At 37.1% G+C, this 17,636-nt stretch overlaps 1 protein-coding gene and 1 long non-coding RNA gene across 4 annotated transcripts; one reads left to right on the forward strand and one right to left on the reverse strand.

Annotated features, from left to right (window-relative positions):
• Positions 1–240: 240 nt before the first annotated feature.
• Positions 241–2,580, forward strand: LOC113675848 (uncharacterized). Its single transcript, XM_027192448.2, has 2 exons — positions 241–736; positions 1,585–2,580. The coding sequence occupies exons 1-2, from the start codon at positions 382–384 to the stop codon at positions 1,911–1,913; spliced, it is 684 nt and encodes a 227-aa protein (XP_027048249.1). The 5' UTR covers positions 241–381; the 3' UTR covers positions 1,914–2,580.
• On the reverse strand, positions 2,470–10,293 carry LOC113675851 (uncharacterized). 3 transcript variants are annotated; one of them, XR_003446652.2, is made up of 4 exons: positions 10,155–10,293; positions 9,032–9,193; positions 8,044–8,188; positions 2,470–4,089 (listed from the first exon to the last, which is right to left on the reverse strand). It is a non-coding gene; the product is annotated as an uncharacterized LOC113675851 (long non-coding RNA). The 3 variants fall into 3 exon arrangements; XR_003446654.2 differs by lacking the exon at positions 10,155–10,293 and having other exon boundaries at positions 2,470–3,330; positions 9,032–9,374; XR_003446651.2 differs by lacking the exon at positions 10,155–10,293 and having other exon boundaries at positions 9,032–9,374.
• Positions 10,294–17,636: the final 7,343 nt, after the last annotated feature.

Below are 17,636 nucleotides of genomic sequence, written 5' to 3' on the forward strand. Positions count from 1 at the left end.
GATTTATGGCTCAATTGCCATGAAGATTTATTGCAGGTTATCTTAACACTTGTTACAGTGTTGTGTTTCATTCAGATCCCCGGGAAAGCTTTTCAATATGGCTAAAAATGACATTAAAGTACTTCAAAGAAAAATCGTCAATAAGGGCCTGTAGTGCGTGCAGAGTAGGAGACACTACTCTCCGCTTGAGTTTTCACCGTCTGTTTAGCAAGTTGTCTGGTTTAATGTATGTGCAGAAGGTACATGAAAAATTACCCACCAAGTACTCTGCACTCGACAACGTTGAGGTCATGAACCCAGAGTGGTACTTGATTCTGATTGGTGGAAATGGGTCACGTGAAGCGGTAAAAACTCCCTCCACTAGTCGATTTGTCATAACTCATGTTGTTAAGGGTTAAGATGTCAGGCCCAAATAAATCATCTTCGACAAACATGGCCCGTCCGTTGCTTTATCCAACATCGGCAGAGATTTATGCTCAGCAATACACTTCGCAGCTGTCCTCGACATTTGAGCGCCAAATCAATTTGACGGGGAATTATTTTCCCTTTCTAGAAGTTTCAACCCGGAGAACTTCAAGCCAAAATTACAACACCCCGCCATCACGACAGAGCTTTCATGGTGAAGACACAAGAACGACCTTGTCTCATCAAACAACGCCGATACCAGACTATCTCCTTCAGCCAATTTATCCGTGGATGAAGTCAAAGAAAGGCGGTAAATCGGACTTTGGATTTGGTAGGTCATCTTTTTGGCAACTGCTGATAACCTTATTTTTCTTTTGGATAACTTGTCCGTAGCTTTTTAGCGTGAGATGAAATCTGGAGGTTTTTTTTTTTTTTTTCCTGCGGCTCAGAAGAAAGCGGAACAAAGCTAATCCGGTTTTCCTTCATTCACTTGGTGCACGACGACTCAATAGTTGACTTACAAACGTTGAATGACCTTTTCGAGATTTTAGAATGGTTCGTTTGTCCTCTATTATATAATATTGAGTATCTCTTCTGTCAAAAGGGCGGAGGTTTGAAGAGTAAGATGTCTCTTCTTGTGATTAATGAAGTCCGCATTGAGCTAATTTTGTTGCTCGGTGAGCTAATAGATGCCAACGAAAGATCGCATGTTGACATTCATTTGTAACAGGCAGTACACGGGGATGTTTGCAAACATCTACCTGACATTGTTAGCATGTTGAGACGTTCTCATTGGTGAGAGAGTTTGTTTGATTATGGGACCATGTGCCTATTGAATAACAAATAGACATCCCATTAGATCTGAAGTGAAATCTTCCTTTACCCGAATTTAAAGCTTGAACTTTGAGCAATTGGGGCGGAAGAGAACTGTTACTTATAAAGTAAGTCGTTTCTTAGATGTGGGATTCCGAGTCATTGTTCTATTTTAAATTGCCTTTTCAAATTTCTATTCATTTCACACCAGCATTTAGTGCTGATTTTCAAAATTGCGTTCGAACCCATGGCCTTGGACAGTTCGCTTACGCTAGCTGTTTCCCCTCGCATATTGTCATTTAAAAATGCTTTGCTTTTCTTCAATGAGAGCTTTCTTTTCATGTCTCCTTTATTTCAAATTTTCAGGCCAGAGACAAGCGAAGCGGCACAGAACGAGTTATACGAACAAGCAGCTTCTAGAATTGGAGAAAGAGTTTCACTTCAACAAGTATCTGTGCAGTTCTAGAAGGAGCGAGATTGCAAAGACCCTTAGTCTGTCTGAACGACAAGTCAAGATCTGGTTTCAAAACCGTCGAATGAAATGGAAAAAAGATGAAAAAGTTAATGAAGGCTCCGAGAAAACTAGTCCGCGATTTATGGACACCCAAGAAACACAGCGACACATAATGTCTTGTTCCCCTCTCTGCCATTCACCGCCCGTTCGTCAAGCGTGTCAAGCTGAAAACTTTCACTGATAGTGTGAACAGAAAGCAACGGTACGAACAAGTCTCGTTCAATACGGAGACCAATCTTTTGTGGACATTGCGGTATGTTAATTATGGTAACATTGTACAAATTTGAGCGTTATTTAATGGAAGGAACTCTTGTTAGCAAAGATCAGTACCTTTCCGCCTTTTCGCGTTTCTAATCCAGTGTTAATCCATTTCAAAAGGCCAATCGACACCATATTTCCTTTCTCCTTGTTAAAGGTGTGAATAGTATTGGGAAGAGCTTACGTCTTTAGAGTTCCTCGCAAGAAATTATTTATTGAATGTAATTTTTCGTTTGTTGCCGCTAACGCTGCAATATGGAGTTTGTACAAATACTCGATCCATTCACAAAGTCAGTTGAAGTTCATTTTAGTGCACAGCAAGCGCGCTGTTTTACTGCACACAGACAGTCGGTGAGATTTTCTTTGTTTTTTAAGAGATTCACAGCCGAAAAATTTTCACCTTCGCCTTTCCGCTATCTTGTTAGTCGCATTCCAGAATACCACCGACCATGCATGATTCCGCCAAACAGTTTCAGATATGTTCTCGTTTTCTACGTTTATTGCTTCGAAGGATAACTTTAAAATACAGGTCACATAGCACTTGTTAGATGTTACTCTCCTGTAGGTAATAAAAGATATTTTCATACGTCTCTCTATGTATACCTTGTTTGTCGCTGTTTTAGTCGTGAATTCTACGAGCGTAAGGGAAGTATGAGGCACGCTTTAGGAGCTGTCTTTCTGAACTCTTCTATTTTAAACTGTCTTTATTTATTACTATGGGCACTCTACGGCATTCGACTTCAGTAAAAGAGAAATTGTGTTGATAGATTCTTTAATTAAAACAAAGTCCTAAAGCTAAGTTAAAGACAACGTTTTTAACTTAATGAAGTGAATTCTTTCCATTAGAAAAGAGTACGCCATTTTGATGGCACTTCCATCTTCTTATCATAGTTATATAAAATACTTGCCTATCAGCTTTGGTAAGAATTTAGGAAAATAACTTCCTCATAAAAAAAATTACACAATATTGTCCACAAAACAGTAGGGACAGTGCCACTCTAAAGACAGCTCAAATGTGCGATACAAAGCAGCCATTGATTTTCATTAAAAAACTCTCCATAACAGTCACGGTTTTCCTTCTTATCCAGACAAGCAGTACCCTGACTGTTTCCGCTCATCTCTAAGTAATAATTTCGTTCAGAACTTTAAGTGAAAATCTAAATTTAACTCTTTTGACATCCAAAGACGATCGTCTAAGACGTGTCAGGGTTCATAAATCACTGAAACTCGCGGGAAGCCATCTTGTCTGACAACAAAGGGAACCGTAACTGCAAATGCAAACGAAAACAGCCAGCGTACTTTGTGTGATGGAGAAGAAATTGTCCTTGATGAGGAAAGGCCTACAAGAAATTTGGATGAAAAGTTTGCAATGAGAGTAGAAATGAATAATAAGTAAACTCAAAAATGAAGCGGCGCTTTGCCATCAAACACCTATTTACACAACTAGTGAGCAACTCCTATTCAAAATAATTTCAATTCAATCTTTACTTCAATGGCAGCCAAACCTTTAACATTTGTGCTGCAAAATCTTGATTGACGGTTGCAAATTATTGTACAACATATAAGAAAGTAGACCAATTCCGTCAAAGGCAATGATTGCTCAACTACTCAGAGGTGAAGATAATTATACTTTCGCAAAGAGGTCATAAATCACTGAAAACTTCTGTCTGTGTTTGTGCTAAACCATTTACCTATCTAACGACAATTCTAAAACTGAAATCGCTTTTAATTGCTCTATTCTGATATCTAGTCGTATTTTGTTCACTACAGAGACGTTATAAGGGTAGTTATAGGACAAAATGTTTCCTTTCTCTCAAACGAAAGGAGGTAGAGTGAACCTTAGAAATCTCACGTTTCAAGATATGTCTTGAACTATGAGTTTCTTGATAAATTCTTAATTTAACGTTTATTAAACTAAAACCAAAGTAATTTCCTGTCTAAGCAGAAAATACCCGATGCCAGTCAAAGCTGAGTGCTTTAATTGGAAAATGGAAGAGTCAATTAATTATAGTGTAGAATTATTTGTCGTTTTCCTTGGGTGAGTCTTATCTGTCTGCAGTAGATGACCGCCATTGGCAGCGAGGGAGCCCTTTGCACGCCTAAATATTTTAACAAATGAAATACCATTAAACATGACATTACTTGATTTAAAATTCAGTAATAAGATTTGGTGATAACTTCTGTACTCAGGACGAATAGTTACGGGCAATTTAATTATCGCCTTTGCTGGATTATAAAACGAATTTACAATTCAGTTGTTCTCCGATATTGAGTTCAAAAATATCTTAATTGTGAAAGTCTCCAGCTTAGCCAAAAAGTACCTATTTTATGGTGGAAATTATAAGCTTGATGAGCGAGAATAGCAGAATATTCATATACTAAGTAATAACTTCATGAGATGCTCCTTTTAAAGAGGGATGTTGGAAAGGATCGTAGAACTGATTCCTCCTCCCTTGTTATTTACCATTTCAACCACGCAGTAGTTTCATGCAAACTGATTTCTTTAATCTACAGTAGCTTCCTTTCGGAGAAGCTCGTCCGCATTTGCTGTATTCATTTGTAAATAAAATCGAGCTATGCCTAAGGTTTCGTCCGACCACCGTGAATAATAATAAGTCCATTCCAATATTTACTACGTTACTCTCCTTGGTAATACGTGATATCAAAGTTGCCTCCTGTCGCCACAGCAAGCTTTTTGAAGTCGTTAGATGTAACGTACTCTCGAAAGAAAATGTATAGTAAGATTTTTACCAACGTGAAAGGATCAGTTTAGGAAAGATAGTTCAAACATCACTCGACAAGATCTTTCTACTTTAATGTCCTACATAAGTTTTCGTGCTAACGCGGTGTTCTTGTGACTGCATTCTTGTTTTCACAGAGTTCATTCCCGCTAAGTTGCAGTTTTAGCCTTGCTTTATCTGATTTTGGTCATAGTGAAAGAAAACGTGCGAAACCTTTGTTTTGGGGCGCCATTTTGTTGATAACGGTGCGGAATGCATCACTCCAGCGGAAGAGAACGATATAATCGTAAAAGTTGCCCATTGCCAATAATGAAGCAAATACAGCTGGATTTTCATTGAGCTGTCTGTTTTGTGTAGAAATGCCAGTGAGCAAATCGAAATAAAAGGATACCGAGAATAATAAATCAACTTCAAGACAGTTTAAATGAGTCTGTGTGTCCGGCCAGTAAAATTTTGCAATTCCACTCGACAGGAGCCTCAAGTAGTTTCCTGAATGTTAATTGACTTACTCCCTTTCATTAAGTAAACAAATCAGTTCTCTCCAGAAGGACTTATAAAACATTCGCTTTGCTAAACTTTGAACTACTTCAATCCAATAAATCGCTGAGCAATCTTTCGGCTTTCTTACGGTGTCCTCGGGATTGAGTCTAATGACTGACGAGAGACGCTTTTATAGCATGTTATGCACAGAGTCTTTCGGTAAAAGTGACTATATATACTCGGAGACAACCTGGTGTTAAAATGATATACAAGCTATCAGGCTACTTTCTCTAAGATAACCATATTTTCAATTTTCTTTTTTTATGGGTTAACGAAAAATTATGAGGTGTAAAAAATATTTTAGGCGCCTTGTGCGTGATCACAACCGAGGTTTCAATAAACAGGACCTGGAAAATGGATGGAACAAGTTGACATGCTCATTTTTCATGTCAGAGACGATGTCATTAAGGCGCCTTCATACCCGAACACAAGGTGTAAGATGCTTCAGGTTTTCCAAAGCCTTTTTCCGCCAAAGACCCAGAAGCTTCCTCTCTAGAAAGTTTCACTGCCCCACAAATTTAATCGATGAAATGAGATCGGTCGAACAGCGATTTACAAAGTGGTTCTGTTCACGTTTCCTGGTGGGAGTTTTACAAAATTGTGAGTTGTTTACTTTGAAATCCAACTGCGGAAGCCCAAATAAACTAAATAATCAGAAGGTTAATAATTCTTTGAATGTTTGCGCTGGCTTCGATAAAAAAAGTAATTGTTCATGGCACATATACAAATCACATAATTTATTTTGGAAAAGGTAAACATAGTTTTGATCCTGCTTGAGCGTTTGCCGGTTTTCGCCCTCTAGACCACACTTATCAAATGGAGTATTTACCATCAAGCTTAAAGAGAGCTTTTCCAGGTTAATCTCTAATTTCCTGTGTCGGGAATATTTCAGTTCCCTTAAAAATATATCGTATCGCATATTGCCCAGTCGGTAATAAGATGCCTTCTTTACGTAGGCGTTCCAATTGTCTGCTCTCAAGGGCTAAACTTTTAGCGAGAAAGGTCAAGTTAAAAAAAAGACGTTATGGAGTTTTTATAACTTATGAGAACAAATCTAGAATATTTAGAGAGCCAATTATAAAGCTGGAAATTCTGGGACTGTTCTGTTACGTTAGACGAGAATTTTGGCTCCTTATTGTCTCGAGATCTTCAGACTAATCTAATAAATACCTAATTAATTATACTCTTTCGGAAGGTGTCAAAGCGTATCTCGTATAGGAAAGTTCAAACAAACCAAAAACGAGTCCTTCACTCAACCTTCCGGTTGTGAAATAAAAACAAATCATTTCTCTGTCTGGTAACTATGGCAACATGAAGACAAATGCGACAGGTAAACAAGTTATCTGATTCCTCCGAGTTTTTAGTTCTACTCTTTTGCATGATTAAATACTGAAAAATCCGTTATTTAATCAAAAGTACGCTATGAAGGCCGACTGGATATTTCATGATACCTGTGAATTTTGCTTACTTTCGTGTCTGCTTCGGACATCAAAAATGCCGCAGAAAGGTTTTGTGTGGAAGAATCATTCATTCTTTTAAGAAAGACCAAGACGTTGCCGAATAATTTAATTTCTTGCAGGTTTTGTAATGAAGAATCATCAATTTTTTTTAGAAAGACCAAGATATTGCCGAAGAAACTAATTTCTTGCAGGAAACCAAACCATGGTATTACCTGCCAACATTTTGTAACCAAATCGGCCCATAACATTTTGCATTTCATCACATGACAAAAATTGGCGCCCATCAAATTCAACTCAATTCATTTCATACAATCACTACATTTTTTAGGAACAGCAGTCGCAAAATACACTATTGGCTTGAACTAAATGAAAACAAAAAGGTTACATTCAAATGCTCTAAGATTATACAAAAAGAGTCCCACAATGCTTCCACAGAAGGGAAGAAATTAATAAACAAAACTCCAAGTATAGAGAATACAGGTAAGTAATCAGTTTGACATACCACTTATCATAGTTTTTTTTTCCTCCTGAACTGTAGTATTTTTTGAGTAGAAACTGAGTTTCGCGTGCTAACTAAGTTGATCAATAGCCGTTGTTATTTGGTGTTTGAAATTTGTAAACTATTATGAATTCTAAGAAGATTCATTGTAGCAAAAAACAGAAGTATGTTTGATACAGTTTGATTTTCATATGAGGAACAAGTTTTGATGTTAAAATTACATGCAAAGTTTGTGATGGGTTGTTATTCTTTGTTGTAATATCAATTTATGTCAAATGAAATGAATTTAATTGTCTCGTTGTTGTCTTTGTCCCGAATTGAAAGGTACGTTGAAAAGATCGCAAAAACTCATTATTTTTGGAAAGGAAATTAGGAAAATGAAATCTCTCTCTTTAATGCAACATTCCGGTTTTTAAATCTGCAACTCTGAGTACCTTATTTCTCTTTACAGCTTTCAAAACACTGACCATAGTACGCAAAGGGGAATGGCTAGGAGCCCCTTTGCCATAAGGGTTTTGTTTTGTCTTTGGACCTGATTATGCACAATTTTCAACGGTATTCCAATCATTCTGAGCCAACCCGAACTTAGCATTGAGCTAATCAGACACAAACTGAGAACACACAAACCTAAGATATAGCCAGGAAAAAGTGGTAAGGGAGGTTCTAACATAAACTGTGGCCCCGTTGTCATATTTGATTTTTCCTAGTTCCTTCACCAGTCGCCTTTACCTCCTCAGCACTGACCTATGATTAACTAATATTGTAGCAATATGGACTGTCTACTTAAGTTACACAAATATTAACAGTTCTTACTGTAAGACATTCCAGTCCAATTACGCTGTGAAGTAATCTTGAACTCCCACAAAGAGCCTTTTGACATATGCAGACAAAAACTGGATGTGGTTTTAAATTCCTCTCGTTCTCAGGAAGGATTCAGGACCACAGCTTCCTGTTCTGACTGTAAAATAAATAGATGAAGTTAGTTGTACCTTGCTACTGAACTAACAAAATTTATCCTCGAGGACTGAGTAGAAAAATTACAAATAATCATCATCTGACTAATGATGACCTCATCGTTAAAAGACGAAGGAAAGATAAGCCTGAAATAAGTCTAAGATTATGCAATTTGGCAACTTGATCGATGAAGAATCAATTGTGGGAGTACTATCAAATTAAGAATGAAATAAATCTGATTTAAGGATAGAAAAGAATGAAACGTCCACCGTCTAACTAAAACCAAGTATTTAATTCTGGTATCCACTAGAGCAGTCCATCTCAAACCAGCGAGCAGAAGATGTTACGAATACTGTCTATTTGGTGTCAAAATATGCAAAAATTTGAATTCCTTAATACATATCTGAGGAACGTTCAAGCGTGCCTATATTTCAACCCATGATTTTCTCAGAATGTCTCCCTCAGCTGTGAACTACATCTTACATCTACTTGAACAGATCTTGAACGTGACATAAATGAGGATTACGTCGGAAAGAAAACTAATTTAACGCTGATTTCGAGCAAAGCCATCGCCACGATGCTATCTTGCCCTTAGGAGGGAAGCATGGTCAAGTTGTAAACATGACTTTATTTCATTTTCGAATGAATCTATCATAAAAAAGTGTAAAATTTATCAACAGGCGTTTTGCTGGAAGTTTATTGTCATAGGAAGAACAGCTGTTTTGTTTAGGAGGAACAAATTATTTGAAACGGTTGGAGAGACCAAGGACTCATGACATTCTGAACTAAAGTGAGACGGATGTTTTGTTGAAAATTTTCAAGAGGCATCCGTTTTCTGCGCACCTACCTTGACTCAAGAACAAGAAGGGCGATGCATATCACCATAAAACGCGTTCAGATCGAACCTCCATCACTACACAAATGATATCTTCTGGAATCCATCCTCATGTGAAACGCATCCAGCCAATAACAATGCCGAACACTGATCTTACCCAAAGACTTTTAACTCCTAGAAATTATACGTTTGGTTTCAGTTGTCCCCATCAACATACTCACATAAGCAAATCGAACAAACAGCCATCTTTTTAATCAACTATGCCACAAGCACCTTCTGGAACAAAGGTTTTACTTCAATTCTATTTGTCATGCGTAGATGGGCGACATATCATTGGTTTAACGGCATTTTGTGCACACGTGCACTTGACTTAGGGCAGGAAATCTTCAGTAATCTCATTACAAAGATAATGAATAGAAAACTTGCCAAGTTGCATGCTAACGTCCACTTTACAAACTAATTATCGTTCAGACACCATTTGTATTGTTGCAAACCCCACGGAGAGGCTGGGGTGAAAATGGGAATCTCAAGGAAATTTTGAAACAATTAAAAAAAAGGTTAATCAATATGCAATGCAGTTATAGAGAGCAGGGTAAAATATTTTAATTGTAAAGGTTTGGTTCGTCGTAGAAATATTGAGGTTTGGAAAATTCCCTGAGGTACAAAAATTTGAGTAAAGGAATCTTCTAAGACATCTGTCATCATCCAAAGCCTGTATCTAAGGCATCCTTCTCTACAGCACATTTATCATAGTTAGCTCGCTGCAAGAAGACCTTGTTAGCGAACTTGTTATCATATTTGTTCACATCTTTATGCTATTTATCATGTTATTTTGTTATTGATTCAAACCTCGGGGAGGCTGCTAACAGTGGTAGGTAAAATATGGAACAACAGAGGAACCTCAACGACAATGTCAAAATAGCCTTACCGTCTCCTGATTCAATTCTTTGCTCAAATAGAGATACCGTGCGTGATTCTTTGAAAGAATCACGCTATTTAAAAAAAAAACTGGACTAAAATTATCGTCCAAACACCTATTTTGTCGATAAAAGCTGCAGCTGAATGGGGTTTACATATGAAATGTAAGGTAATTCTCAAGCGATTCGCACTAAGCTGTGATATCTCACAGACCCACCTTAAGCCACAAGCTTCTGATACTACCATTAATGCAGTTCATAGCGACATCTGACATTCACAATCCAGGTTTTTACTGTAAAATCAGTGAAATTTCTGCGCCACATACCTTGACCCAAAGTTGCTTTAATCAAACCAAGCCCTCTCTATGTGCGTAAGCTGTGCTGACACTAATTGATTTCCGAGACAGTATCAATTGACATAGTTTCCGGCACTGTGACTGCAGAACCTAACATTTGATAAAAGAGCAGGATCAAGTTTCGCTTGAAAATTGGAAAAACAACTTTATTTCCAAGCATGATCATAGAGCACGGAAAAAATTTCCGTCTTTAGAGTGTAGATATTTTTGTATCTGAGTTAAACGTAGTTGTGCTTAGTCAAAATGTGTGAGAACAATGCGTTAACTATGTGTGAAGGATAATGTAAATGGTAAAATAATTATGTGCCAAGAAGCTCACATAAATATTGCTGACCTATTTGTTTTTTTGGTTATACAGTGGTGCAGAATTGGAACGCAGACAGCTTAATCAGAGTAAACTACTGCTGCACGAAATGTAGCAAAAACCACTGTATTGAGTTACTCCTCAGCTGGGTTAAAATTGTAATAAACCAGGCCCACATTTTTGAGAGTTAGGTCGAAGATAATGAAGATAATGCTGAATTCATTCAAGATAATATACATAGATAAGACAGATACATCGCCACCTCTCCACATTGCATGACAAGAATTTACATTTCGGTTTTCGATTTAAACTCTTCTTTTGTCCCGGGGGTCAAAATTAGACCATAATCCGGCAGATGTGTTGAATTTCTCTGGAAGTGATGACACTTATGAAAACCGCTTTAGGAAATGGCAAACTTTCGCAACTAAACTACCTAAATTTATTTTTAACATCCTGATTGTTGCTTTATTTTCTTTTCATGGAGTTTTATCAGTGAATAATTGGAAGGAATGTAGTGTTTTAGGAGGTCTTCTGTGTGTAGTGTTTAAGGAGGTCTTCTGTGTGTAGTTTTTAAGATTGTCGACGTTCCCACAGTGAATATTTGAAGGCGTCATTGCCTATAAAAGTAAATCCCTATCACCGCAGGGCCACTATTGTGGCATTGGCAGAAAATAAGCATGTACTAAGTCACTTTTTTATGTTTTCTTAGAAGTTCTCATACCATTTCGTAATAAAAAACAGAGGTATTCATCAAATTTAGAAAACCTTGTCCTCTACTGAATGGGCAATTACACCCTCTCTTGAAAACGTTTGTGCATGACCTCAAACAAATGTGTGTTGACGTTAATTAAATTACTTTCTTGTATAAACCTTATGTTTCCCACTCAAATGAAAGATTCCTTGCATCAGTCGGATGTAAATGAAGAATTTTGAGAATTGTTGGTGTGAAAAGTGCTTATTTAGGGTTGCTACATGGCAAGTGTTCGGAGCTTCGATGTCGTTTGGGAACATTGCATTGTGGATTGACGGCTTTTTGGCTTGAGCTATATCAATTTGTACTTCTATACCCATGGTGTTTTGATTTAATTACAGGATTATCTCTTAATCGTATTATTATACACTAAAATCCAACTTTTGTCGTTTCTTAACCACAAGCTGTAACACAGCTGAACATACAGAGATAGCATTCAAATGAGGTCTTTTTTATTGAAGCTCATTCTTTGTTGCATCTTGCTTTAAAATAACGACCCCTATGAAAACCTGACTATGCCTTTTGTTAATCAATTTTTACGGTTGATACATTTATACAGTAGCAGGTGCTTAAAAAGATCTTCTCTGTCTGGTTCTCACAACGTGAAAACCTCATAAAGTGGCATCCTCATGTAGCTTTAAAACACCGAACTCAGAAGAGAGTCACCTTCTCCTTAGAACTCTTCAATTGTTTCCTAATGACTGGAAGAGGAAATTATCTTCTATTACCAGAAAATCGACCCACATACGGGAAGAAAATACGCCTGTACTGCCTGAGTTGACAATGGTCTTTGACGAGAAAATAGCTACAAATGCAACGCATTGAATAAGTAAGCGACTGATTAGGGTGCAGATATATTTGATTGCAAAAGGGATATCTCGAGCGTGTTATTTAATCTTCACCGATGTTGAGGTTAATTTTCATTAAGGTAGTTCGTCTCTTACAATCACAACACATTTTTATGATATGATAGGAGAATTGAGTTTGCATGTTTCGTTATCAGAGAATGAGGCCGCTCCTCGTTGAATTGTGGAACCACACAGTGAGTCGATGACAGTAATTAGGAAAAAGCGGAAAACAGATAAAACAGCAGGGAATGAAACAAACAACTGGGTTTAAAACCTGTCAACTGTCAGCTAAAGGTGGAACAAGTAGAAACTATGTTGGGAGGTGAAAACAAACTGTCAAAAAGAAATTTCTCAGATAATAAAACACACGCAACATAATGAAATAAAACACTTGTTGCATTTCGAGATGAAAGAAAGGAGCACACGTTGAAATACTTCCAATGTATTTGGGTAACGTATATTAGACAGATGTCATTTTATAACCATAAAGCAAGCAAGTTTTTGGAGTTTCCGAGCTCCCTTCTTAAAAAAAATAGGTTGCCACAGATGAATGAAATGCCCAAAAATTGAACTAATGTTGGTTGAATCAGCATCTCCAAGGGAGTTGGACGGGAAAGGAGATGGTATTTGTTCAAGTTTGTTTTAACAACGGGAACTAAGGGATCAAACACCTCGAAATAATTTACTGAAATATCACTAATAAATAAAATGCGTTGTTATTCAACAAGGACTGAAAGTTTGAAATACAACATTTCTTTTCTTTTTAATATTCCCCTTTTTGAAAAGAAAATGCAGAAATTTCCCTTCAACAGAACTTCGTTTATCTTGAACCACAAAATATGTTCCCCGCCTATCCGCAAAATACACAGCATTTTCGAATCTGATTTAGTTACCTCGTGAACTTTGCTCATTATTACAGGCGGAGAAATAAAAAAAACCGCTCAAAAGCAATAAGTTAAGCCGTAATTTGTCCATAACATGTGATAACGTCCATTGCCAATATGCAGACTTAGATCTTTAAGAGACGTTTTGTTTTTCTCTAAGTAAAGATAATTCAGAAAGAAGGTGTATCGTAAATAATACTGGGAAACAGCTGTCTCCACAGTTTATGTGCTTGAATATATTTATGTGCATGTAAACTTAACTTAATACCTTAGGCGAAACGTTTTCACTCCTTTGTCCGTCAAAAATTTGTAAACTTATTCAATAAATTTTTTAGCCTTTGTGAATGTCTCGTTTATTGGTGTCAAGTCAAAGAGCAGGTGGGCGAAATTCATTTAGGTGGGGAGGTGTCATCAAATTTTTACCGTGCCCTGTCAGTTATAATATCTTTCCTAAATTCCGTCGGGCTTCAAGATGTGAGGGCCGAGGGTCGAGGGGGGTGGGGTGGGGGTGCTTTTGTACATGTTAGACGGCTGCAATTGATGGGAGCTAACAGTCAAGTTTTTAACGTTTAATTCCAAATCAAACATGTTTAATATTTTCAAACAGTTTGCATCCCAATTCATATCCCAATAGGACATTCAGACATTTTCACCCCTTATGTGATTCATGCGCTTTTAACCGCTTTGTATTAAAACAATATTGAAAGTTCTTGCTTATAAAAGTCAATAAGTCAATTCTTGAGAATCCGACCCTAAAAACCAGCGGCCGGGCAGTCTTTCGAAAGCCTAACAAGATTGCCTTAGAGTCAAGCAGTTAACATTACCGAGTTCACTCAAGTAGCCTGGGTTGATTCTCGGTATGGGATGTATTTGAGTAAGAACTTATTTTTTCCCCTTTTCTCCAAAGCGTGGAAATTAAATAGCCGGGGTCCTCAGGGTGGAAACCAAGAAACCTGACCGTAAAGACACGGTAAGTAGGAATTCAATATGTTTTCCGTATTTCCCTTCAAAAGTTTAAAATCAGTGTTCCTCCAAAAATAAGCTCACTACACTGAAAAAAGGCCGGTAAGACACGAGCGCACCATGCAACTTGCAAATGATGATATATGGCTGTGTGCCCTGGAATTATTCAGTCAGTCGAAAAGCGGGTTCATAAGAACAAACTGTTGCATGGCCAACTCATTTTCAGCTTTTTTGAAATGAGATCAACTAGCTGCTTGTTTAATCAACTTGAATTAAAAACGTGAATTTTTATACTTCACTTTTCGGAAACTATATTCAAAGTGACAAAGAATTATTTGAAGCATGATTTTGTAGAGGTTAATTTACATGACTAAAAGTGCACGCAACTTCACTTACAAAGTTCCACTTACATGTATGTCACAAGCAATTCTTTTTATTAATTTCAAAGCTGTTAACTGTAAATTTGCATGAAATAAATCTCAGCTCTTTCGAAAATCAACAAAGCACACGAACCCAAACACTTCGTCTGAACGCCTAAAAACGTCATGTGAAAAAACAATTGAAAATGTTCGGAAAACGGACTGTCTAAAATCATGACTATTCTCTTACATAATCCATGTACGACAGCAATAATGAAATTGAAATCTATATTGGGATATTTGGGTGAAAGAACACGAAGCCGTTTACGCCCGTAACGGCTTTGTAACAGTTACAAAGGGGAAATTAACTTTTTTCACAATCAGCAATTGAATAACACTCCCTGTGGTAATGGAAACTAAATTTCACTCGAACCTATATCGTAATTTGCTGAACAAAACTTTGGAGAAGGATGGGCTTAGAGAGTCTAGCTTCAAGAGATTCAACGAGGAGAGATCAAACAACTCGCTGAGAATAAGCATCTTAAAATCTCTCTTTTGCGCAGACATTAAAAATTCTCACCTTGGTTTTTTTTCGTGCGTTTGCTTCTCTAGAAAAATCTGAGCAGACGTCGCAGACGTCGTCTGCTGCGAGAGAGATGAAACAACTCGCTGGGAATAAGTATCTTAAAATCTCTCTTTTGCGCAGATATTAAAAATTCTCACCTTGATTTTTTTTCGTGCGTTTGCTTCCCTAGACAAATCCAAGCAGACGTCGTGAACTCAATGAATATTTCAGCTCATCGGAACCACGATAAGTCCATGTATACAAATCTAGAGACAATAGGCATTAGTTCTTTTGTGTTTTTCAATCTATGTTTACATTTGAATAGAACTGCATGCAACAACCCTTGAATTTTTTTAGCGGGAGCTTATCTACCTGTGTCATAAAAAAAAAGTTACCCTCAGTTTCTGCTTGTTAAGCCTTAACAATCGTGAACAGAGAGATCTACCTCTACATGTTTAATCATTTGTAAATAAACATACGAGTGGTCAAATGAACAGACTAATAAATACTGCAACCAGCGAAAAGTACAAAAAATTCAGTCTCATTTTGCTAAGAAGACAGTCGTTTCTAACAAATGCTCTTAAAATTGACAGTGAAAAACTAGAGAAAAATTATCGCACACAGATATCTAAGTAGTCTTCTTTCGCGAGCCACAGTGATAGTCCTGGGAGTGTGGTGGGAGCATTGTCTTCTGTCAGTCTTTGTATTTTTACTTCACTTTTGACGTGGGTTCAATTCTTTCTGTGTGTGAAAGTCTTGAACGTTACTCATGTTCTTGGAAAACATATCTTCCCAATAGTCACCGACGAATGTACAATGCATATGGCCATAAACTTGCTCTGAAACATGAATCCCATACCTTAAAAATCAAAAACTCGACGCGTACTGATCAGACAAAAGCAACTTGTTCTTCATACTTCCGCGAACTAAAAAACAAAAGATCTTCGTAGTGGAAAAGCTGATCGTAAGGCCAGAGATATATTATGGCATAGACACAGTCGCTTTCAAGTATCTTAGTGCACGTTACGTAAGTGATACTTACTATAAAAGAGAAAATCTTTCAAAGTACGCAAATAATAAAAGAAACCATTTCTTTCAACATTCTCATCCATTGAAGAAAATAAAACGGCTTTGTTTTCGAAGACTGGGGGGCAAAAGCTTCGACACGAGAAGTAACTTAGGCTGACAGTTTCCACAAAGAAAAGTTCTCTTCCCATAAGACTCGGGACAAAAAGAGACATCATATCAGTCTATGATTTTAGGAGCAAAAATTTCATGGGTCTCCACTCCACCTGCTTTTCGGTAAAGAAACCTAATTGCTGAACAAAGAGTCAAATCATTGAGAACTATCCAGCCACACAAAGTTGGCACCATTTAAAATGAGGAACCTTCTTTACTGTAATTGCCTTGCTTTCAGTAATTTTTCTCTAGCTAGATTTTTTCTCGTTGTTTGTTTTCTCCAAATGGGAAACATAGCAATTGATGAAAAAACGTCCCAATACAGCTCAGGGAGCGGGAGTAAGTTTTACTACATAGAAATTTTTAGTAAGTAGGTGAAGCATAAGGATTGATAGTAAAAATAAACTCGACTGATTTTAAAAAGAAGACGTTCTCAACCTGTATGCCCAAGTTGAATGGGGTACGAGATGTGTTATTTTACAAGGCCTTACCAATTCATACGCGATACTCTTAGGAAGCATAAAAATGTGAACACAATAAATTTAAACTTTCTCCGCAAGAACAACATTTATTATCTCTCTCCTCCTTTTCTATCTCATACGACCAGTAAAAAAAAAAAAAAAGCGAAATTCGTGTGAAAACAGTACGCAAGAGTCGATACCTTTTTGTTGTATTCCGCCCCTTGAAGGCATCATTAAAAACCTACAATAAAAAAAATAAATTGATCTAAACCCGAATAAACTCCTTCAACTACAGAAACAAGACCTAATTAACAAGTCGACGCAGTTTAAAAGTCAAACGTTAAAGCTCTATTCCTTTCACAAATTTTAAGATCGTTGCAAAATTCTGCGGCGAAGAGCAGGTTTTGAAAGATTTTTCAAAACTCGACCTTTTTGACAAAAGCTATAACTCAACTTAGAACTCATCTCAGTCAAAACAAAGTCTCGAGCTTGATATTTGAGCTGGCACGTTCCGCACAACATATCCGCTGAAGGTGGAAGGTCTAAGCCAAATTTACGAATTCATTGACAAGAAAATGTAAACATATTAGCCTACTTTTAAGTTAAAGACATCCGTTAAGACTCTTTTATTGACCACATAAAGTGGTCAGTTAATTAACAGCACGAACTTTTTTTCAACAGTGTTGACCTGTACGTGATAATGTCGGTAAGTGTGCTCTTTGTTTTCCCAACTGGATTTGTACTTTGTCTTTTCCAATTGAATTTGTTTCGTTATCTAAAAAAGAAAATTGAGCATTAAATTATCTCCCCGGTGCCGATCGATTCTGTTTTAATTCATGCAGACTCTCTTGAAGCAGTAACCTGCTCAAGGTGTACGATGAAGTGGGCATGTAGCCCGAAGTAATAATTCGGAGTCGGAATTTGATATAATGTAAAATGAAATTGAAAGAAAAAATTGATTCTGAGTTTCACTTGTGTTTAGACCCAAGAGTGCCATTTTAAAGGTTAATATCTTTGTTTGACAAACTAT

This window comes from Pocillopora damicornis, chromosome 9 (genome assembly GCF_964200805.1).
Source record: "Pocillopora damicornis chromosome 9, jaPocDami1.2, whole genome shotgun sequence".
In the NCBI taxonomy this organism is placed as follows: Eukaryota; Metazoa; Cnidaria; class Anthozoa; order Scleractinia; family Pocilloporidae; genus Pocillopora; species Pocillopora damicornis.